The sequence below is a fragment of the Mixophyes fleayi genome, chromosome 11 (assembly GCF_038048845.1).
Source record: "Mixophyes fleayi isolate aMixFle1 chromosome 11, aMixFle1.hap1, whole genome shotgun sequence".
Taxonomy (NCBI): Eukaryota; Metazoa; Chordata; class Amphibia; order Anura; family Limnodynastidae; genus Mixophyes; species Mixophyes fleayi.
In genome coordinates, this window is record NC_134412.1 from 4,637,112 (window position 1) to 4,660,336 (window position 23,225).

General features: G+C 40.9%; 1 protein-coding gene and 1 long non-coding RNA gene across 3 annotated transcripts; both read left to right on the forward strand.

Moving 5' to 3' along the window:
- Window positions 1-2,829: 2,829 nt before the first annotated feature.
- Window positions 2,830-12,093, forward strand: LOC142107721 (formyl peptide receptor 2-like). The gene is made up of 4 exons (XM_075191309.1): window positions 2,830-2,918; window positions 8,298-8,369; window positions 8,528-8,599; window positions 9,784-12,093. Exons 2-4 carry the CDS (start codon window positions 8,311-8,313, stop codon window positions 10,787-10,789), a joined length of 1,137 nt encoding a protein of 378 aa, XP_075047410.1. The 5' UTR covers window positions 2,830-2,918; window positions 8,298-8,310; the 3' UTR covers window positions 10,790-12,093.
- Window positions 12,094-12,945: 852 nt separating this feature from the next.
- On the forward strand, window positions 12,946-19,228 carry LOC142106598 (uncharacterized). Of its 2 annotated transcripts, XR_012679748.1 has the most exons (4): window positions 12,946-13,061; window positions 13,911-13,997; window positions 15,382-15,450; window positions 19,196-19,228. It is a non-coding gene; the product is annotated as an uncharacterized LOC142106598 (long non-coding RNA). The 2 variants fall into 2 exon arrangements; XR_012679747.1 differs by lacking the exon at window positions 13,911-13,997.
- The last annotated feature ends 3,997 nt before the right edge of the window (window positions 19,229-23,225 follow it).

Consider the following 23,225-nt stretch of genomic DNA (forward strand, 5'->3'; position numbering starts at 1 on the left):
TTCACAAGTAATTATACTATGCACATATACTAACTATCAAGACGATTGTTTAACCACGTGGCAAATCTACCGGAAGTTTGCGTACGCACAGCCGGAAATACACATACGCTCAGCAATGCAATACACTTTAAAACGTAAAACAATAAAAAGAAACATTTTTCTTTCTTGTCCCTAGATTCTAATTAGCGTTCCTTCAGTCTATGCAACAACGGACATTCGGTCTCTCAACACAAAGTGAACCACAGGTCTTAAACACAATGCGTTCTTTCCTGCTATGCGACGCGTCCGTCAATCCACCCTTTGTTGAGGAACCGAATAACGTAAGCGTTGCATACCTGCCGGTAACGTGACTCAACTTCGAGCCCCCAAATTATTAAAGTAATTCTATCGTTTTAAAATAAGCATTGCCCAATCAATTGTATGTGTTTCCAAAGCACATGGTGCTTTATTTTAGCAGATGTAAATAATCAACAATTTAATACATTATTATATTGTGATAAAGTACAGTACAGCATAGCCAATACCAAAAGTTACATACATACATACCGCTGCAATCGCTGCGCTTCCATGGGTCCCAATGGAACAGTGTATCTGTTAGATAACTGTGGTCAGAGTTGACTGACCCTGGTGGGGGATGCAGCTAATATATACAGTCAGTGTTTCATTGTGAACAATAGAGATGACGTAGCTTGCTTCCATAGGTCCAGGCACAGGGTGGCTTCAGGGTAAACAGTTCATAGGCTGATTCAATCTAAGGAATCCAAAGGAGGGGGTCGTCTCTCCAGGGGGTCTGCTCCTTTCATAGCCAGCATCATACAAAGGTTTATTCCCTAATATCAATAACTAAAGTATGCAATGTGCGATCTCTTCGCCGACTGCACCGGACAGCTGCTGATGATTAGGGCTTCAATATAATAGCAGGCATGACACCTTTCCTATAACCTAAACCTTTAATAACACTAAAAGGTACATATAATCATTTTATATAAACTAATAATAAACCAAATGCTATCTGCTCATAAATTACAGTGTAACGGAACCAATATGAATTGTATAAATAACTAAATGTTGTAATGCTAGTGTGTGCGTGCGTATTTTACTGTGCGATCGCATCACGCCACGTGTTACGTGGCGTACGCTTCGCAATACGCACGGCAAACCAATATTAAACCAATATACTTTCGTTCATCCAATTATACGACTTCAACAATATCATATTCATTCTACTGGTGGTTTCTACATAGCACTCTTGTCCTGAAAAGTATATTATCTGAAAGAATAAATTGCAATATGATTTGGGTGATTTAATAACATCAGAGTGTGCCCAGCCACAGTAAATTGCTGTATCTAAATGTATTTTGTGCTACTATGACCTTTAACTAGCGCTGTGCTGTAAGGTATTGTACATTACACTTCAGTTGTGCTTTACATTGATGACACATTCGAACGTTACAGAGCATATTGTATTGTATCAGGTAGCTGAAAGTATAATGAATAACATTTTTAGATGGGTAAATTTAGAGAGAAACTGTACCCTGCTTATAAATATGTGAAATTAATACTTTGCTATCTAATAGAAAATTTACCAATGATTGTAATCTGTGCACCAACCATCTAATTGCTGTTGGATTTCCAGTAATATAGTGATTAAAAGTTCTGTTGAATATGTTTAAGAAAATAAATAATTAAATTGTTATTGATTCATTGTACAGATATTTAAGTAATAATAAAATCCAAAGTTATAAATCCAGTAAAAAAGGATAAAAGACCAGTAAATTATATGGGCAAACATATTTCTGCAAAGTGAACCTTATTATCATTATCTAAATGTTTAGATGAATTAAGTTGTATCATTAAAAGTAAATATATTGGTTGCCTAGGTTACTGCAGAGTGAACTGCGTCAGACTTGGGAGAACCGTTGTAATGATTTTTCAGCAAGAAAATATATATTGCTTATTAAAATGAGTAATATTTATGTTTTACTCTACCTAAAATACATTTGGATTTTGACCTGTAATAAATAAATTAAAAATAAATCCCATAATTTACAGTTTATATTTATTTTGTTATTTCTGCATTTATCCACTTTAATATTTTGGCCCCTGTAAACGTTGTGGGCCTGAGTCATCTTGGGACGCAAAGTGAACGCAATTTGCATTTTTTTAAAATTGGATGGAAATTGCACGTCCTGAGAACTTCAATTGCACAAAAAAATCCCTGGGCACCGAAAGTTCAGCTCGCAGTTTATAACATATAGAGGAATTACGCGGACATATAAGATCTTTAGGGTAATTTCTATGATATATATCAGTCCACAGGAACATTAAATCATCTGCTTTACAAAAGATGTGCATTGAATCATTAAAACAATCCCATCTAATCTTGCTATTGCAATAACTCTATCCTGCTATTTGGGATCCAAATATGTCAGGGTTCCTGGTAACATTATTCTGTATATCAGTCTACTCTACTCTATCCAAAAACGTATCCTATGTAATTCAATTTTTTTAAACAAACCTGTTTAAGTGCTGTATCCCTACTGGGTCTGTCTGTCATATATCAATTATGGGTTTATGGATATAATTGCATTGAATAGTGACGTTTTATAACATTTTTAATTTGGGCAACCAATTTAATTTGTTTAATGAATGATAATTTTAATCAATTTATAGTTCAACAAAAAAACCAGTTTCAACAGTTTGAATATCTCAACATCTAATCACTCAGCCTTAATAATATCAATGTATGAGGACAAGATTAGACCCATGTGAGTCTTTTTATCAGAACGGGCTGAAGTATAAACACGATTTTCTCAGCTCAGATACAATATTTAGCAGACGCAGAGGACACCAAAGGACGTGTTATCCTGTAATATCTTCTACTGTGACACCATCTGCTGCAACAAACATATTCTAAGGTAAGAGACCCACAATATCCCATCCATAGACACTTATGGATCAATATTATGAATAAGTATCACAACAATATATGTTGAAATGATAAGAAATCGTCCGTTTAACATTTTCATTAATAAACAATTAAATTATAAGACAGATTGTAGTTTACTAAAATCTCTTTCAGCAGCAAATACATTGTATTTACAAATCATGTTTCATATATTTCTGTATGAGTTGTAATATACTATCTGGTTGTGCATTTATGAGAAAAGTTACTTGTTGGATAATAAGACATCATGTAATAAAACCCAGAGACTTATCTTTCTATCACGTTTCATCTCTCCTGCAATAAATGACCTTGTGATTTACCATCAGTGTAATAGTTACATTGTATCCATCAGGGCCGGATTAAGGGGGGGGCACAGGGGGCATGTGCCCCGGGCCCCCCTCTCTCTGAGGGCCCCCCGCCGCCGCCGGCCACACGCTGATCGGATCACCTGTCAGTTGGTGATCCGATTCTTCTGCTTGTGCGCGCGGCTGTGGGGCCCCCCTGACGTAGGCGCAACCCCCCCCCCCTTCCCCCTCACCCCTCACAAAATGTGTCAGCTGGCCTGATGTACAAGCAGCACCGCGGCTGCTGTACATTCTAAAAGGGGCTGAAATGGAGCTGCTGCGCATGTGCAGCAGCAGCAGCTCCTAATCCCGGGACAGCTTCATAGATCAGAGAGCCGGCGGTGCCCCAGGGGCTGATCAAGGCGGCATGAAGAGTGGCCAGCTTAACCTGCCAGCCAGAGGCCTGACCAAAGGTGACTGAACATGGGGGGTCTGTGGGTGACAGGGGAGGGTCTGTGTGTCTGTGGGTGACAAGAGAGGGTCTGGGTGACAGGAGAGGGTCTGAGTGTCTGTGGGTAACAGGAGAGGGTCTGAGTGTCTGGGTGACAGGAGAGGGTCTGAGTGTCTGTGGGTGACAGGAGAGGGTCTGAGTGTCTGGGTGACAGGAGAGGGTCTGAGTGTCTGTGGGTAACAGGAGAGGGTCTGAGTGTCTGGGTGACAGGAGAGGGTCTGAGTGTCTGTGGGTGACAGGAGAGGGTTTGAGTGTCTGTGGGTGACAGGAGAGGGTCTGAGTGTCTGTGGGTGACAGGAGAGGGTCTGTGGGTGACAGGGGAGGGTCTGAGTGTCTGTGGGTGACAGGGGAGGGTCTGAGTGTCTGTGGGTGACAGGAGTGGGTCTGACTGTTTGTAGGTAATAGGAGTGGGTCTGAGTGTGACTGGGTGTCTGTGGGTGACAGGAGTGGGTCTGGGTCATAATCCTTAATCATCTAATCATTATTAGAGAATATATATATATATATATATATATATATATTATATACACATACATACACACACACACACACACACACACACTCACATATATAGCAATGATACCGCACATTCAAAAAAAAGAAACCATGATAACATGACACCAATTTTGATATATATATATATGTCAAAACTGATGTCATTTTATCAGTGCTTCTTTATTTTTAATGTGCAGTATCAATGCTAATTTCAGGGATGGGCTGGGACAGAGAGCTGGGGGGCATATGCCCGCTGGGCCGGACAGAAAAAAAGAGACTATTTTGGGCAGGTCCCTGCACTGGCCCAAGTCTCTATTACTTCTATCATTGGCCGCGGATCCTTACTATACGTTCCCCCCCTTACCCTATGTGTGGCTGCTATTGGTGTCACATGGGACGTGCACCACATGACAGGTGCCGTCCCATGTGTGAAGAGAACAAGGTCATACAGTGCATGGATAGAACAAAGTTTGTGGGTGTAGTATGTAAATATAATGTGTGTGTGTGAGGGGGGTAGTATGTTAATAAAATGTGTGAGGGAGAGGGGGTAGTATGTTAATAAAATGTGTGAGGGAGAGGGGGTAGTATGTTAATAAAAAGTATGAGGGAAGGGGGGTTCTTAATATATTGTGGGAGGTAGGTTATTAATTTAATCTTGGATTGCAGGTGGATGCTAATTATTTAATGGGTGCTATTTTATTGTGGGGTGATGGTGGGGCAATTTAATTTAATAGTGGGGTCTATCAATTTAAGATGGGGTGATTGGACCTTAAAAGTTAATGCTAGGGTGGTTTGGAAGTTCAAAAATGAATGTTGGTCTGTTTTGGGGAAAATTAGGTCTTTTTATTAAATGTGGATATGAATTATTTAATGCCGTGGATGTGGGAAATGGTTATATTTTTTAAACGCCATTTAATTTATTGCTGAGGCTGTTTGGAGGAAGGGAAATTTGTTTATATATTAAATAGGAATACTATTGTGGTAATAATGCTGGGGCTGGTTGGAATTTTCTAAAATTTCATGTACCCATTTTTTTTTCCATATAGGGCCTCCAACATTCCAGAATCCAGACAAGCAGCAACTGAGCTAAAGTCACCAGCAGCCACAGGTGGGGTCAGTGATAAGAACAGGTAAGAGAGCAGGACAGTCTGCCAACTGTCCTGAATCTGGTCGGGCAGTCCTGAATTTGGGTGACTGTCTCGTGTAGTCAGGATTGGGTCCGACTACAAGGACAGTTGGGAGGTATGTCCCGTTTCACACTGTACTGCTGGTGAAGGCAGAGCTGTGTGCAATTAACAGTAGTGCACACTGTATTGCCTGTGCATTTGTATAAAATGATAACCATGTTACATCATAGGGGCCCCCCTGTCTAAAGTGCCCCGGGCCCCCCAGAGCCTTAATCCAGCTCTGGTATCCATCCAACCTTTGTACTAAATAATCTTTTACCTAGAGAACGTGTTTGAGCAATTAGAATAGACAATATGCAATATCAATACTGAGAACAATTGAAACCAATTGCTCAACCTTACTTGAAAGGGAAGATCAGCTCATATTCAGTATTAAATATTGAATCAATTCAAATTTTAAGTGAGACAAAACAGTTTCTCAAATCCTTTTTTTACTGCAGTCTCACCCTGTATTGACAACATGTGATCTGTCTATATTATCATAAAATGTGTCTATTTGTCAATGTTTGCTTGTTACAGAAATGTTTTAATATGTATCTCGAGAATTTATTGGATATTAGTTGACAAATTCTCTTACATATACATATGAATGGTTATGTAAGAGAATTTGTTAACCAATTAGCTAATATTTGTTTGTTAGATTTATGTTTGTAATAGAAACACATTCAATTCTCTTACAGATACATCCTTAACGATCAATGTCCAGTAAAATCTTACATTGTGAGACATAACATGATATAAAATGAAAAGTAAATAAAAGTTGCACAAATCGACCTAAACTGGACATTTGTATTATTATTATCATTTATTTGTTGGGCACCACAGGGTTTTCGCAGCGCCGTACATAATACGAACAGTAGACCATACAGGGTAAAACATCACAGAACAATAAACACTAAGTACCAATGCTTCGGAAACTCCGGGCAGACATATGGAGTGAGGGCGGAGCAGAAGAGTCGGTATGAAGACAGGGGGGGAGAGGGGACCTGCTCATGCGAGCTTACATCCTAAGGGAGGGTGGACAAAACAGGCACGAAGGGAGGTAGTGATGCAAGGGAGAAAAAGGGACCAGGGGAGAGGAGGGAGAACAAGCAGAGTGGATGAGGGGTTAAGTGGATGGTTAGTAGGCTTTCAGGAACAGGTGAGTTTTGAGTGCTCGTTTGAAGGAGCTCAGATCGGGAGCGAGACGGATGGAGCGAGCGAGGTCATTCCAGTGCAGGGGGGCAGCTCGGGAGAAGTCTTGGACTCGGGAGTGGGAAGAGGTAATAAGAGTAGTGGAGAGGCGACGGTCGTTTGCCGAGCGCAGGGATCTAGCGGGAGTATAAATGGTAAGGAGGTTAGAGATGTAGGGAGCAGTAGACTGGGAGAGAGCTTTGTAAGTGGTAGTAAGGAGTTTAAAGAGGATTCTGTAAGGGAAAGGGAGCCAGTGTAAGGCCTGGTAGAGAGAGAAGGCAGAGTAGGAGCGACGTCAGAGAAAGATAAGTCTGGCAGCTGCATTGAGTACAGATCGGAGCGGGGCGAGATGGGAGAGAGGGAGGCCAGTGAGGAGGAGGTTGCAGTAGTCCAGGTGGGAGATGATGAGTGCATGGATGATGGTTTTGGTGGCGTCTAGTGAGAGGAAGGGTCGGATGCGGGCGATGTTGCGCAGTTGGAAGCGACAGGCTTGAGCAAGGGATTGGACGTGGGGGGCAAAAGAGAGAGAGGAGTCAAGAGTGACACCCAGGCAACGGAGTTGGGTGACAGATGAGATGGTGGTGTTGTTAACAACGATAGAGAGGTTGTGGTGAGAGGGGAGTCTGGAAGGAGGAGAGACTATGAGTTCCGTTTTGGAGATGTTAATTTTGAGAAAGCGTGAGGACATCCAGGAGGAGATGGCAGAGAGGCAGTCAGATACACGAGAGAGGAGGGTGGACGAGAGATCAGGAGAGGAGATGTAGAGTTGAATGTCGTCAGCATAAAGGTGATACTGAAGACCAAAGGAGGAGATGAGCGCACCAAGTGAGGAAGTGTAGAGTGAAAAGAGAAGGGGGCCGAGAACAGAGCCCTGGGGGATTCCTACTTGGAGGGGTATGGGGGTGGTGGAAGAGCTGGACGGTTTGCAAGGTAAGAGCAGAACCAGGCGTGGACAGAACCAGAGAGGCCTAGAGAGAGAAGAGTTTGCAGAAGGAGGGGGTGGTCCACGGTGTCAAAGCCCGCGGAGAGGTCGAGGAGGATAAGTAAGGAGAAGTGACCCCTGGATTTGGCTGATAGGAGGTCATTGGTGACTTTAGCCAGGGCAGTTTCAGTGGAGTGGAGGGGGCGGTAACCAGATTGGAGAGGGTCAAGGAGGGAATTGTCGGAGGAATTGTCATTTGTATGAATTTAGGAACCTATAAGGGATCATACACACGGACATTGAGGAAAGTAGAGACAAAACCTTGTACTTGTTCTCGCTGTTAACAGAGCATTAGAGGTATGTTCTGAATACCTCTCTGCAGCATAGTGTATTATGTATAATTATGTATTATGGAGAACCAAGGGAGTCTCACACTTGGTATAATCAGGTCATGGGACTACTCCCCCAATCAGTGTCTACAACAGATAAATCTCCTGGTGAACTCCTATCATTGTCTGTCTGACAGCCGGGCACATCACTGTATGTACTCACAATCTTCAAGGCTATTATGCATCGCAGGGTGTCACACAAACCATTGATTGAGAAGGTGGAGGGGCTGTTATAACATTGTGTGTTGTCTGGACTCTCCCTTTAAACTGTAATAATATAATATAGCAAAATACATATAGATCATTGAAATGTTTACTATACTACTGTATTTGCACTGCAAACTGTAGTTTGTATATGTTTATTAATATATTGTATTATTCTATTATAGTGGAAAAGCAGCCATGTCGACTCCCTCTGTGGATAATTGGACCTTATATAAAAGTACAGTAGATTATGACCTGTAGGTTATATCACTTTTCTTATAGTTGCTGCTTAAGCTATCAAAAGTATATAATGAAATGTTTACATAGAAATTGTTGAAAAGTTACCTATATATTTTGCACTGATAATTTTAGATTTTAATATGTTTATTTATATATAGTATCATTGTCTTTACAGTGAGACACCAGTCATGCCGATCTCTTCCTTGGATAATTGGACCTTATATAACAGTACAGCGGATTATGAGGAGTAGGTATTTTCATTATAATGTTCAGTATTTGTTTCATACTCTCTCCATGATGTACAGAAACCGCAATGAATGGCCACACACATTGTCACATGGGTGAGTGGAGCCAGTCAAATAGGTGTGGGAGTGGTCATCATGAAAGGGCGTGGCTATCTCTTAAGACAGTGCTTGAAAAAAAAAAAAAAAAGAATTTACATTTAATGGAGTAAGCCTCCCTCCTCCCAATCAGTCCCAAAAATAAATTCATAGTATTTAACATAACGCAAATAAATCTACTGCCCCCATGTCAGCTGCATTATCAGGTTAATAGTATTCAGATTTCTCCCAATGAGACCCAACAGTAAATTATTATACCCCACATTTAATAAATTTACAATTCCTACAACATATTAACCTCTTGAGGGCAAAGGATGATATATGGTCCTCAACATGACCCCCTAAAGAGCTAAAGGGGCGTCCTCCTTATCGCCAAGATTTATTGGGTTAAGAAAACCCACAGATCACTTTCCACTGAAATCTATGGGATTTCTGATGCTGGCAGAGGAAAGAAACCTTTCTATCATTATAAACATCCCTGTGTGTGCACACACCCACGTCACAAAGTGCACATACGCACACAAAGTCCATTGAAGTCTATGAGAAATGCCAGGGATAGGAGGAGACTAAGCACAGGGGTTAGAAAATCCTCACCAACTTTGGGGTTGGTAGCTCCCTCTAACCCACATTACATTAAAAGCTTCCAAATGTAATAAAGAGCCCCCACATTACATTAATGCCATTTTCCAGCTACCACATATCATTAATACCCCACACCAACTTACACATAATATTAAGAGCCTTCACCAGTCCCACATCTGTCTGTGTCCTGTATAATGACTGCTCCTACCCCATGTGTGCAGAGGGGAGGGGGGTATATAAAGAATGAAGGGATGTGGGAGAAATGAGGAGAGGGAAGGGGAGGAAGAAAGGAAGGATGGATCACTGATCCACAGCACATATATGAATAAGTAAATAACATACATAACAAGAAAAAACAACAACACACAATCGCTTTCAACAAATCTTTTTCTCAAGCTCAGATAACTATTTTGGAAAGCACAAAATAATAGCTTTATAATGACCATTTATTTATGTTTTATTATTATTTTAATACAGTATTAAGTAATCTATGACATTATTTTTGTAGGTTCAGCACCACCTCGGACTACGACACTTACTATTGGGAAACTTTAGACATTATACGGATATTTTCCATCATCTGGTACAGCGTAGTCTTAATTTTGGGGATAATTGGGAACGGTTTAGTCATCTGGATCGCCGGCTACAAGATGAAGACGGTCAGTGCCGTATGGTACCTTCACTTGGCTATCGCTGACTTTGTTACCTGCATCTCTCTCCCTCTACGGATTTCTGAGTGGGCTTTGTTTTGGGTTATTACATATGATCATTTCTTATGTAAGGCTGGGATCACGGTTCTCTTTATAAACATGCTAAGTAGCGTCTATTTCATGACCGTCATCAGCATTGACCGCTGTGTCTCTATTTTTTGGCCAGTTTGGACCAATATTCACCGGACACCCAGGTTAGCCACCATCATTGCGCTATGTGTGTGGTTATTGTGCTTAATAACCAGCATCCCTCACGTGGTGTTTAACCATGGGTTTGAGTGGGTCACCGAGTGTTATCCTAAATATTCTGATTTCTTTGATAGCGATGAGGAGAAGAAGAGATTTGCAATGTTTATCACAAGAAACGTCTGCATGTTTGCATTCCCTTTCACCATTATCCTCATATCATATGTCCTGGTTTTCTGTAAGTTACGAGCAATGAGGAAACCGAATAGGTCTCACAGACCATTTAAAATCATCACCGGTGTCATAGTATGCTTCTTCCTCTGCTGGTTTCCATATAACACTTGGCCATTAATAACTCTCCATAGGAAATTCCGCACAATTGATGCAGTTATTACAGAATCTACGGTCTGCTTGGCTTACTTCAGCAGCTGCATTAACCCCTTGCTCTATGTTTTCTTTTGCCACGATTTCAAGAAAAGCTTCTTAAGGTCCATACCGGCCGCACTGGAAAAAGTTTTTAATGAGCGGTCTGACCTTAACTGTATGGACAGCGCAACCAACACAATTACAATTGTAAACCTGAATTCTTCATGCTTATCAAGACTTAAGAACACTTAAACAGAGCCTTACCATCGATTAGGAAGGGGAGGAAGAAAGGTGGAGAAGAAAGTAAGGACGGATTACCGATCCACAGCACATATATGCCTGCCTTAGGCCCAGTGGACATTGAGACGCTCTGATTACCCTAACTCATAGTTAATGTGTACCACCACGTTTAAAGCTGTAAACGGGGAGTCTTTAATCTTAAGAATACTTAAGAACACTTAAACAGAGCCCTATCATTCATTATGTAATCTAGGCTCCTGCCTAAGGCTCAGTGGACACTGAGGGGCTCTTAATACCCTAACCGGCTTATGTGTTGATTTTTCTATAAATTGAGTGGGCAAGAAAGGAGCCCCCAAAAAAATATCTTGCCTAGGGCCTCATTGGGTCTTAATCAGTCTGTGCACTTAAATGTAAAAGGGAAGCTGTTCTTAAAAACTGAAACATATACATAAAATAATATCTTATAACATGTTGTATGTTGGTTGGAATATATCATATTCATCCTACTGGTGGCTTGTACATAGCACTCTTGTCATGAAAAGTGTATTATCTCAAAGAATAAATTGCAATATAATTTGGGTGATATGATAACATCAGAGTGTGCCCAGCCACAGATAATTGCTGTATATAAATGTATTTTGTGCTACTATGACCATTTACCTACGTTGTGCTATAAGGTATTGTACATTACACTTCAGTTGTGCTTTACATTGATGACACATTCAAACGTAACAGAGCATATTGTATTGTATCAGGTAGCTGAAAGTATAATGAACACATTTTTAGATGGGTAAATTTAGAGAGAAACTGTACCCTGCTTATAAATATGTGAAATTAATACATTGCTATCTAGTAGTAAACTTACCAATGATTGTAATCTGTGCACCAAGATCTAATTACTGTTGGATTTCCTGTAATATAGAGATAAAAGTTCTGCTGAATACATTTAATAAAAAAAATAATTAAATTGTTATTGATTCATTGTACAGATATTTAAGTAAAACAATAATAAAATCCAAAGTTATAAATCCGGTAAAAGAAGAAAAAAGACCAGTAATTATATGGGCAAACATATTTCTGCACAGTGAACCTTATTATTATTATTATCTAAATGTTTAGATGAATTAAGTTGTATCATTAAAAGTAAATACATTGGTTGCCTAGGTTACTGCAGAGTGAACTGCGTCAGCCATGGGAGAACTGTTGTAATGATTTTTCAGCAAGAAAATATATATTGCTTATTAAAATGAGTAATACTTGTGTTTTACTCTACCTAAAATACATTTGGATTTTGAGCTGTAATAAATACATTTTTAAAAAAATCCCATAATTTTCAGTTTATATTTATTTGTTATTTCTCAGATTATCCACTTTAAAATGTTGGCCTCTGTAAACGTTGTGGGTCTGAGTCATCTTGGGACGGAAAGTGAACACAATTTGCATTTTTTAAAATTGATTGGAAATTCCACGTCCTGAGAACTTCAATTGCACAAGAAAATCCCTGGGCACCGAAAGTTCAGCTTGGTGTTTACAACATATAGAAGAATTCCGTGGACATATAAGATGTTTGATCTTTGGGTAAATTTCTATGATATATAACAGTCCACAGGAACATTTAATCATCTGCTTTACAAAACATGTGTATTGAATCATTAAAATAATCCCATCGAATCTTGTTATTGCACTAAATCTATTCTGTTATTTAGGATCAAAGAATGTCAGGGTTCCTGGTAACATTAGTCTGTATATCAGCCTACACTACTCTATCCAAAAACATATCCTATGTAATTCAAATTTTTTAAACAAACCTGTTTAAGTTCTGTACCCCTACTGGGTCTGTCTGTCTGAAGATATTTTAGTTGATTTTATATATTCATAAAGTCACGTCTGTGGGGATTTTTCTATATTATTTAAGATAATAAACTTTTAATAATATATCAATATGGGTTTCTGGATATAATCGCATTTGATATATAATAATTTTAATTTAGGCAATCCATTTAATTTGTCTAATGAATGGTAATTATAATCAATTTATAGTTCTCTAAAACGCCAGTTTCAACAGTTTAAATATCTCAACATTTAATCACTCAGCCATGATAATATCAATGTATGAGGACAAGATTAGACCCATGTGAGTCTTTTTAACAGAACGGGCTGAAGTATAAACACGATTTTCTCAGCTCAGATACAATATTTAGCAGACGCAGAGGACACCAAAGGACGTGTTATCCTGTAATATCTTCTACTGTGACACCATCTGCCGCAACAAACATATTCTAAGGTAAGAGACCCACAATATCCCATCCATAGACACTTATGGATCAATATTATGAATAAGTATCACAACAATGTATGTTGAAATGATAGGAAATCGTCCATTTAACATTTTCATTAATAAACTATTAAATTATAAGACAGATTGTAGTTTACTAAAATCTCTTTCAGCAGCAAATACATTATATTTACAAATCATGTTTCATATATTTCTGTATGGGTTGTAATATACTATCTGGTTGTGCATTTATGAGAAAAGTTACTTGTTGGTTACATTGTATCCATACAACTTTAGTACTGAATAATCTTTCACCTACAGAATATGTTTGAGTAATTGGAATAGACAATATGCAATATCAATACTGAGAACAATTGAAACCAATCGCGCTACCTTACTTGAAAGGGAAGATCAGTTCATATTCGGTATTAAATATTGAATCAATGCAAATTTTAAGCTACACAAAACAGTTTCTCAATTCTTTTTTTTCAGTGCAGTCTCACCCTGTATTGACAACATGTGATTTGTCTATATTATCATAGAATGTGTCTATTTGTTAATATTTGCTTGTTACTTAAATGTTTTAATACATATCTAGAGAATTTATTAGATATTAGTTGACAAATATTCTTACATATACATATGAATGGTTATGTCAGAGAATTTGTTAACCAATTAGCCAATATTTGTTTGTTAGATTTATCCTTGTAATAGAAATTCATTAAATTCTCTTACATATACATTCTTAGAGATGAATGTCCAGTAAAATCTTACATTGTGAGACATAACATAATATAAAATGAAAAGCAAATAAAAGTTGCATAAATCGACCTAAACTGGACATTTGTATGAATTTAGGAACCTATAAGGGATCGTACACACGGACATTGAGGAAAGTAGAGACAAAACCTTGTCCTTGTTCTCGCTGTTAGCAGAGCATTAGAGGTATGTTCTGAATACTTTTCTGCAGCATAGTGTATAATGTATAATTATGTATTATGGAGAACCAAGGGAGTCTCACACTTGGTATAATCACATCATGGGACTACTCCCTCAATCAGTGTCTACAACAGATAAATCTCCTGGTGAACTCCTATCATTGTCTGTCTGACAGCCGGGCACATCACTGTATGTACTCACAATTTTCAAGGCAATTATGCATTGCAGGGGGTCTCATGAACCATTAATTGAGAAGGTGGAGCAGGGGCGCACGCAGGATTTTTAGGGGGGGTTACCCCCCACACCCAAAAGCAGCTCCGTTTCGGCAGCACTGTACTATATAGCAGCCGCGGCGCTGTCAAAGAAGTGTCCGCGGTAGGGCACTTTGTTAGCGGAGGGGATGGGTTTCTGGAGAGCCAGAAACCCCCCCTGCGTGCGCCCCTGTGGAGGAGCTATTATAACATTGTGTTTTATGTCTGGACTCTCCCTTTAAACCATGGTTGTCCAACCCGCGGGCCGCATGCGGCCCAGCACGCGTGTAAATGTGGCCCAGAAGGAGTTTTGGTTGTGGCAAGGGGGCAGCACTGTTAATGGAAAAAAAAATCCTGCAAAAAAAAGAAAAGAAAATACTTACCTTGCGGTCACGCGATCACGTCAGCTGGTACTCCGGCTCCCTCCCTTGTCTCCTCCTCCGTGCGGTGCTCGCAGTGAATGTTGGGTGTGTTATCATCACGCCCAACATTCATTGCGGAGCGCAGCACAGAGGAGACACCCGCGCGAGAAGAACAATCAGCAGCACAGAATTGGAGAAAAGAAGAGAAGAGGACAGGAGAACAAGCCGATTAAAAGGTAAGTTAAGGGGGATTGTTTTATTATTATTTCAAGGGACGCTGACCAGTGAATAAAAGTCACCTGGTCCTGGAGCATCATGGACCTTATCTCCCTGCTACATACTTCTACTTGTAATACTAATGGGGCATTATATATTATTCTCTTTGGCCCATTATAAGTTGTTATCCCTTAACTAACATAGTGGTGTAATTAGCAAAACAGGTCACAATCTGGGGTCACAGTGGTGTATATGTCAGGTACCGCAGGCCTGGTCAGGGCACCCTGATATACAATGCCTGGCTTAAATGCACTTTATGTTTTCTATGGTTTTTTGGATGATCAGCTATCGTTAGTGTATCTTATGTGCGGCCCAAACCAACTCGTCGTCTTCCAATGTGGCCCAGGGAAGCTAAAAGGTTGGACACCCCTGCTTTAAACTGTAATAATATAATATAGCAAAACACATATAGATTGTTTAAATGTTTACTATACAACTGTAATTGCACTGCAAACTGTAGTTTATATATGTTTAATAATATATTGTATTATTCTATTATAGTGGAAAAGCAGCCATGTCGACTCCCTCTGTGGATTGGACCTTATATAACAGTACAGCGGATTATGACCTGTAGGTTATATCATTTTTCTCATATCTAGTTATAATGTTCAGTATCTGTTTCATATTATCTTCATGATGTACAGAAACTGCAATGCACAGTCACAGACACTGTCCCATTACTTGGTAAGGGGGTGTTCTCCTTATAACATTAGGTTTTGCTGGAGTTTCCCTTTAGATTGTACTAATCTGCAAACTGAAATAATCTGTGAACATTTTGCATTAAACTATCATATAATAAATGTATATAATGAAATGCTAACATATAGATTTTTGAAAAGATTCCTCTACTATTTGTTGCTATTTGTAGTTTTTAATATGATTATTGATACTGTATATTGTAACTTTGTTTATAGTGGTAAAGCAGTCACGCAGAATCGTTCTGTGGATAATTGGACCTTATTTGACAATGCAGCATATTTTGACCTGTAGGTTTTATCATCGGGTTTATATCTAGTGATAGTGTTCAGCATTTGTTTCATAATCTTTTCATTTTCCGCAACTAAACTTCTGCAGTCATCCAATGCTATGGGCTGTCATGATGTACAGAAACTGCAATGATTGGCCACACACATTGTCACATGGGTGGGTGGAGCCAGTCATATAGGTATGAGCAGGGCCGGATTGAGACTTAAAATCAGCCCTGGCATTTAAAGCACACAGGCCCACGTGTTGTGGGCTCCATGCACTATATTGTTGCACACTGATGCTGGCGCAGTACAACATGATGTAGTATGAGTGTGAGTGTGTGTGTGTGTGTGTGTGTGGGGGGGGGGGGTATTTATTTCTCCTAATATCCCTCCACATTATATTGTTAGCACCCATATTACATCAATAAATACCATGACAATACATTATTAGTACCCAAATTACAGCAATAAATAACCCCCCACACAACACTCCTACTACATCGATACCCACCCACATTACAGCAACCCGCATCACCCCCACATTACAGCAATACCCTATCATACTTATTAGCAATACTAAGCCCCAAACACACTACAACATTGCCACCAGCACGCCACCCCTTACTACAGCAATACCACCAATTATACAGACGCCACTGTAGGAAACCAATGTTTTGCTTTTTTCAAATCTCCCACAAAATAGCAACAACGAACAGAGTACTTACACACATATAGATAGCAGGAACCCTTTTCCCTCAATTAAATAGTAATGGCAGAATTTTCATGAATCATTCCACATGAAATAAAACTCAGAAAAAACATAACTATTGAATGATCATTTGAACCCACGCGGCCGCATTAAAAGTATTTCCATCTACAGAAAAATGTCAGAGAAATTTTTTTATACTACAGTAACTGGATATGCGTCTTTTCTATTCATTTTAAATAACACAGTATATTAATTAAGGGGGATAGAGGAGGCGGGTGAGAGATAATTGGATGTGATCCATCAGTTTGGTTAGATAGGAAACATTTAGATTATTTACCTGGAGACATCTACCCCCTTGACTCACAGGCAGGGCTGACAAGAGGAATTTTGGGCCCCGATACAGCAACTTCTTTGGGCTCCCATCATATTCAACAATGAGAGCCTTGCCTTTGGCAGAAGTTCATATTATGCCACACCGTAGTGCGCCCAGTTCATATTATGCTACACCGTAGTGCGCCCAGTTCATATTATACCACACCGTAGTGCCACCAAGTCATATTATGCCACATAATATTACCCTCAATTCATATTTGGCAATGCAGTAGTGCCCACAAATCATATACCATAAAATAGTGCCCCCAAATCATATTATGCCACAATAGTGCCCCCAAATAACATTATGCCATACAGTAGTGCCCAGACAAAAAAACTCATTCACAAATAAAAATTGGTACAGCATATCAGAGTGTCTGTCCCAGGAGCAACTTAATACACGATTGCAGAAGGGATCTGCAGCTGTCAGCTCACACAGCCAGTCGGGAGCAAGGGCCGAGGGCAGTGGTCAAAGTGGAAATTTAGAAGTGGGTGTATGGAAAATATAAGTGAATGGAGTATGAAGGCTTGCTTTTTTATTTTCTTTTAACACTTGTCCCTTCTGTGCATTCCCATTCTTCATTACTACTTGTGTTTTATGATGGCTGCTTCCTTGACATTCCCATTCTTAAGATGTCTCTCCCTTTACATTTTCTTTTACCTATGCCCTTGCACCATCTTCTCCTTTGTCCCTCTCACTTTACCCTCTTTCCCCCTGGCTCTCACCTCTCTTCCTGCACCCCTTCCCCCGTGGCTCTCTCACCCCTCTTCCAGCACCCCCTTCCCCCCTGGCTCTCTCACCCCCTTCCAGCACCCCCTTCCCCCCTGACTCTCTCACCCGTCTTCCAGCACCCCCTTCCCCCCTGGCTCTCTCACCCCTCTTTAAGCACCCCCTTCCCTCCTGCTCTCACCCCTCTTCCAGCACCCCCTTCCCTCCTGGCTCTCACCACTCTTCCAGCACCCCCTTCCCTCCCGGCTCTCACTACTCTTCCAGCACCCCCTTCCCTCCATGCTCTCACCCCTCTTCCAGCACCCCCTTTCCTCCTGGCTGTCACTCCTCTTCCAGCACTCCCTTCCCTCCTGGCTCTCAACCCTCTTCCAGCACCCCCTTCCCTCCTGGCTCTCACCCCTCTTCCAGCAACCCCTTCCCTCCTGGCTCTCACCACTCTTCCAGCACCCCCTTTCCTCCTGGTTCTCACCCCCTTCCAGCACCCCCTACCCCCCTGGCTCTCTTACCCCTCTTCCAGCACCTCCTTCCCTCCTGGCTCTCACTCCTCTTCCAGCACCCCCTTCCCTCCTGGCTCTCACTCCTCTTCCAGCACCCCCTTCCCTCCTGGCTCTCACTCCTCTTCCAGTACCACCTTCACCCCCTGGCTGTCACTCCTCTTCCAGTACCCCCTTCCCTCCTGGCTCTCACTCCTCTTCCAGCACCCCCTTCCCCCCTGGCTCTCCCACACTAGTGAAAACCCTGCCCCCCCTCCCGCAAAAATCACGGCGACCCGCGTGGGAATATTGGGGGCCCCCCCCGTGCAAAAATCACGGCAACCCCCCCTCCCGCGAAAATCGTGGCTACCCCCGCGACCCCCTTGCAAAAATCGCGGCACCCCCCTCCCACGATCCCCTCCCTATTCAGAAAAAAAAATACAAACTGTGTCCAAAGTGCACAGGATAAGGGGGAGGGAGCAGAGGAGCCCTCGTCCGTCGCGCAACAGAGGTGGCTGGCTCCTGCCCAAGAACCAGCCACCTCTGCCCAGGAATCCAACAAGTGTTGGCCGGCCCATCTAGCCCTCGGCCCTTCTGGCATTTGCCAGAAGTGCCCGATGGCCAGTCCAGCCCTGGGTTTGAGTGACAGAGACGGAGATGGGGCACAGATAGAAACACATGGAGCAGACTTTGTTGCAGTTTATACTGTGCACCATTGTGTGGGTTTGGTCAGCATGAAAGGGCGTGGCTATCTCTTAAGACGGTTCTAAAAAAAACAGATGGCACATACCCAGTATCTGCAGTCTGGAAAAAGCACGGGACACTGAAGCAAAATCGGGACTGTCCCACCAAAATAGGAACAGTCGGCAAACTGCTGCTCTCTCCTAACTCTGATCCTGCAGCTGCTGCTGCCGGGGTCTGAACCTCAGTTGCTGCTTAAGCTATTAAAAGTATATAATGAAATGCTTACATATAAATTGTCCAAAAATTACCTATATTTTTTTGCACTGCTAATTTTAGATTTTAATATGTTTATTTATATATAGTATCATTGTCTTTACAGTGAGACACCAGTCATGCCGATCTCTTCCTTGGACATCAAAGTAGCAGATGATGGGGAGTAGGTCTTTTCATTTTTGCAGATCTAGCTATAATGTTCAGTATCTGTTCCATCCTCTCTCCATGATGTACAGAAACTGCCATGAATGGCCACACACATTGTCACATGGGTGGGTGGAGCCAGTCAAATAGGTGTGGGAGTGGTCAGCATGAAAGGGCGTGGCTATCTCTCAAGACAGTGCTTAAAAAAAAGAATTTACATTTAATGAGTAAGCCTCCCTCCTCCCAAACAGCCCACAAAATAATTTCATAGTATTTAACATGTAGCAAATAAATCTACTGCCCCCTAGTCAGCCCCATTATCAGGTTAATAGTATTCAAATTTCTCCCAGTGAGACCCAACAGTAAATTATTATACCCCACATTTAATAAATTCACAATTCCTACATTATAGTAACCTGCTAAGGGCAAAGGATGATACATGGTCCTCAACATGACCCCCTAAATGTTAGGAACCCCCCAGCCAGTACGGCAAAAAACCCGGAGTCTACTCCAAATGCCTGGTGTTCACTGTTGCCCCTAGTGGTGGGGACAAGCTTGGCTGCAGACAAACAGAGGGTCGTGAGATGTGCACTGGCTGGGGACAACCTAGGAATAGAGTTACCGAGAACGTAGAGTAGGAAGTGCAGGGTTGAGTATCCATATAACGGTTTAGGGTAAGCAGGAGAGCTGAAAATCACGCCGGAGCCATGCTCGGGAGCACGACTTTACCGGGGTCCAGGAGATAGCTGACTGGAACAGGTGAGTAGATCGCAGAATAGTCAGGAATAGAATCAGGTCTGGCACACGGGAGATCGATACAGGAGAAGCGTCAAAACAGAGCCGAGTTGGTACACAGGGAAATCCAATAACGTAGACAGGAATGGCACCAGTCAGGTACACAGGGATACACTAAGCCGGCAGGAGACAACAGGAACAGGTAACAGGGATAACACAAGGGAGCATAACACTAAGGTAGACGTATTACCGGCAATCCTGCAGAGGATTAGCCGGCGATTTAAGGAGAGCAGAACCAATAGGCTGCAGGTGATAATGAGGAGCCAGGTGAGTGAGCTCAGAGAAACAGACTGGCCAGGTGAAGCATAATATAGAAATGACAGCACGAATGAGGGCAGATTCTGAGAGAGAACAGACCTAACTGACCCTATCTAAGACCTATCTAATCTACTTAAATTAATCTATCTAATCTATCTATGAACTAAACTAACTACCTATCTAAACACCCAGTGGCTATCTAATATCTACCCAACTACCTACCTACCCCTAACTAACTATCTATCTACCAATCTAGCTATCTAGTTACTCTGACAGAGAGCCCCACGAGCCATAACACTAAAGAGTTAAGGAGGAGTCCCACTTATCTCCTACATTTATTGGGTTAAGAAAACACAGATCACTTTCCACCGCAATCTATGGGATTTCTGATGCTGGCGGAGGAAAAAACCTTTCTATCATTAGAAACGTCCCTGTGTGTGCACACACCCACGTCACAACGTGCACAGGGGTGAGACAATCCTCAGAAACTCTGGGGTTAGTAGCCTCCTATAACCCACATTACATTAAAAGCTTCCACATGTAATAAAGAGCCCCCACATTACATTAATGCAATTTTCCAGCTACCACATATCATTAATACCCTACACCAACTTACACATAATATTAAGAGCTTCCACCAAACCCCACATTACAACACCCCCCACCAGTCCCACATCTGTCTGTATCCTGTATGGTATCTGCCCCATGTGTGCAGAGGGGAGGGGGGGTATATAGAGAATGAAGGGATGTGGGAGAAATGAGTAGAGGGAAGGGGAGGAAGAAAGGTGGAGAAGAAAGGAAGGATGGATCATTGATTCAAAGCACATATATGAATAAATAAATAACATATATTAAAATTAAATAAAACACACAATCACTTTCAACAAATCTTTTTCTCAAGCTCAGATAACTATTTTGGAAAGCACAAAATAATAGCGTTATGATGACCATTTATTTATGTTTTATTATTATATTAATACAGTATTAAGTAATATATGACATTATTTTTGTAGGTTCAGCACCACCTCGGACTACGACACTTACTATGCGGAAACTTTAGACAATATACGGATATTTTCCATCATCTGGTACAGCATAGTCTTATTTTTAGGTATAATTGGGAACGGTTTAGTGATCTGGATCGCCGGCTACAAGATGAAGACGGTCAGTGCCGTATGGTATCTTCACTTGGCTATCGCTGACTTTGTTACCTGCATCTCTCCCTCTACGGATTTCTGAGTGGGATTTGTATTGGGACACTCAATATGATAATCCCTTGTGTAAGGCTGGGATCACGGTTCTCTTTATAAACATGCTAAGTAGCGTCTATTTCATGACCGTCATCAGCATTGACCGATGTGTCTCCATTTTTTTGCCAGTTTGGACCAAAATTCACCGGACACCCAGGTTAGCCACCATCATTGTGTTATGTGTGTGGTTATTGTCCCTAATAACCAGCATCCCTCACGTGGTGTTTAACCATTGGTTTGAGTTGGTCACCGAGTGTTATCCTAAATATGTTGATATATTTGATAGCGATGAGGAGAAGAAGAGATTTGCAATGTTTATCACAAGAAACGTCTGCATGTTTGCATTCCCTTTCACCATTATCCTCATATCATATGTCCTGGTTTTCTGTAAGTTACGAGCAATGAGGAAACCGAATAGGTCTCACAGACCTTTCCAAATCATCACCGGTGTCATAGTATGCTTCTTCCTCTGCTGGTTTCCATATAGCACTTGGCCATTAATAACTCTCCATAGGAAATCCCGCACAATTGATGCAGTTATTACAGAATCTACGGTCTGCTTGGCTTACTTCAGCAGCTGCATTAACCCCTTGCTCTATGTTTACTTTTGCCACGATTTCAAGAAAAACTTCTTGAGGTCCATACCGGCCGCACTGGAAAATGTTTTGAATGAACGGTCCGACCTTAACTGTTTGGACAGTGCTAACAACACAATTCCAACTGTAAACTTGAATTCTGCATGCTTATCAAGACTTAAGAACACTTAAACAGAGCCTTACCATCGATTAGGAAGGGGAGGAAGAAAGGTGGATAAGAAAGGAAGGATGGATTACCGATCCACAGCACATATATGCCTGCCTTAGGCCCAGTGGACATTGAGAAGCTCTGATTACCCTAACCCATAGTTAATGTGTACCACCACTTTTAAAACTGTAAACGAGAAGTCTTCAATCTTAAGAACACTTAAACAGAGCCCTATCATCCATTAGGTAATCTAGGCCCCTGCCTAAGGCTCAGTAGACACAGAGGGGCCCTTAATACCCTAACCCGCTTATGTGCATATTATAGAGATAAAAGTTCTGTTGAATATGTTTAAGAAAAAAATAATTAAATTGTTATTCATTGTACATATATTTAAGAAACCAAAAAGAAAGTCCAAAGTTATAAATCCAGTAAAAAAGGATAAAAGACAAGTAATTTATATGGGCAAACATATTTCTGCAAAGTGAACCTTATTATTATTATCTAAATGTTTAGTTGAATTAAGTTGTATCATTAAAAGTAAATACATTGGTTGCCTAGGTTACTGCAGAGTGAACTGCGTCAGTCTTGGGAGAACCGTTGTAATGATTTTTCAGCAAGAAAATATATATTGCTAATTAAAATGAGCAATGAGTAATATTTGAGTTTTACTCTACCTAAAATACATTTGGATTTTGAGCTGTAATAAATAAATTAAAAAAAATCCCATAATTTTCAGTTTATATTTATTTTGTTATTTCTGCGTTTATCCACTTTAATATTTTGGCCCATGTAAACGTTGTGGGCCTGAGTCATCTTGGGACGCAAAGTGAACGCAATCTGCATTTTTTAAAATTGGATGTAAATTCCACGTCCTCAGAACTTCAATTGCACAAGAAAATCCCTGGGCACCGAAAGTTCAGCTTGGTGTTTACAACATATAGAAGA

Coding starts and splice junctions, on each gene's coding strand:
- LOC142107721 (XM_075191309.1), top strand. CDS start 8,311: ATGTCGACTCCCTCTGTGGATAATTGGACCTTATATAAAAGTACAGTA. Junction 8,370..8,527: donor AGTACAGTAGATTATGACCT/GTAGGTTATATC, acceptor TTGTCTTTACAG/TGAGACACCAGTCATGCCGA. Junction 8,600..9,783: donor AGTACAGCGGATTATGAGGA/GTAGGTATTTTC, acceptor TTATTTTTGTAG/GTTCAGCACCACCTCGGACT.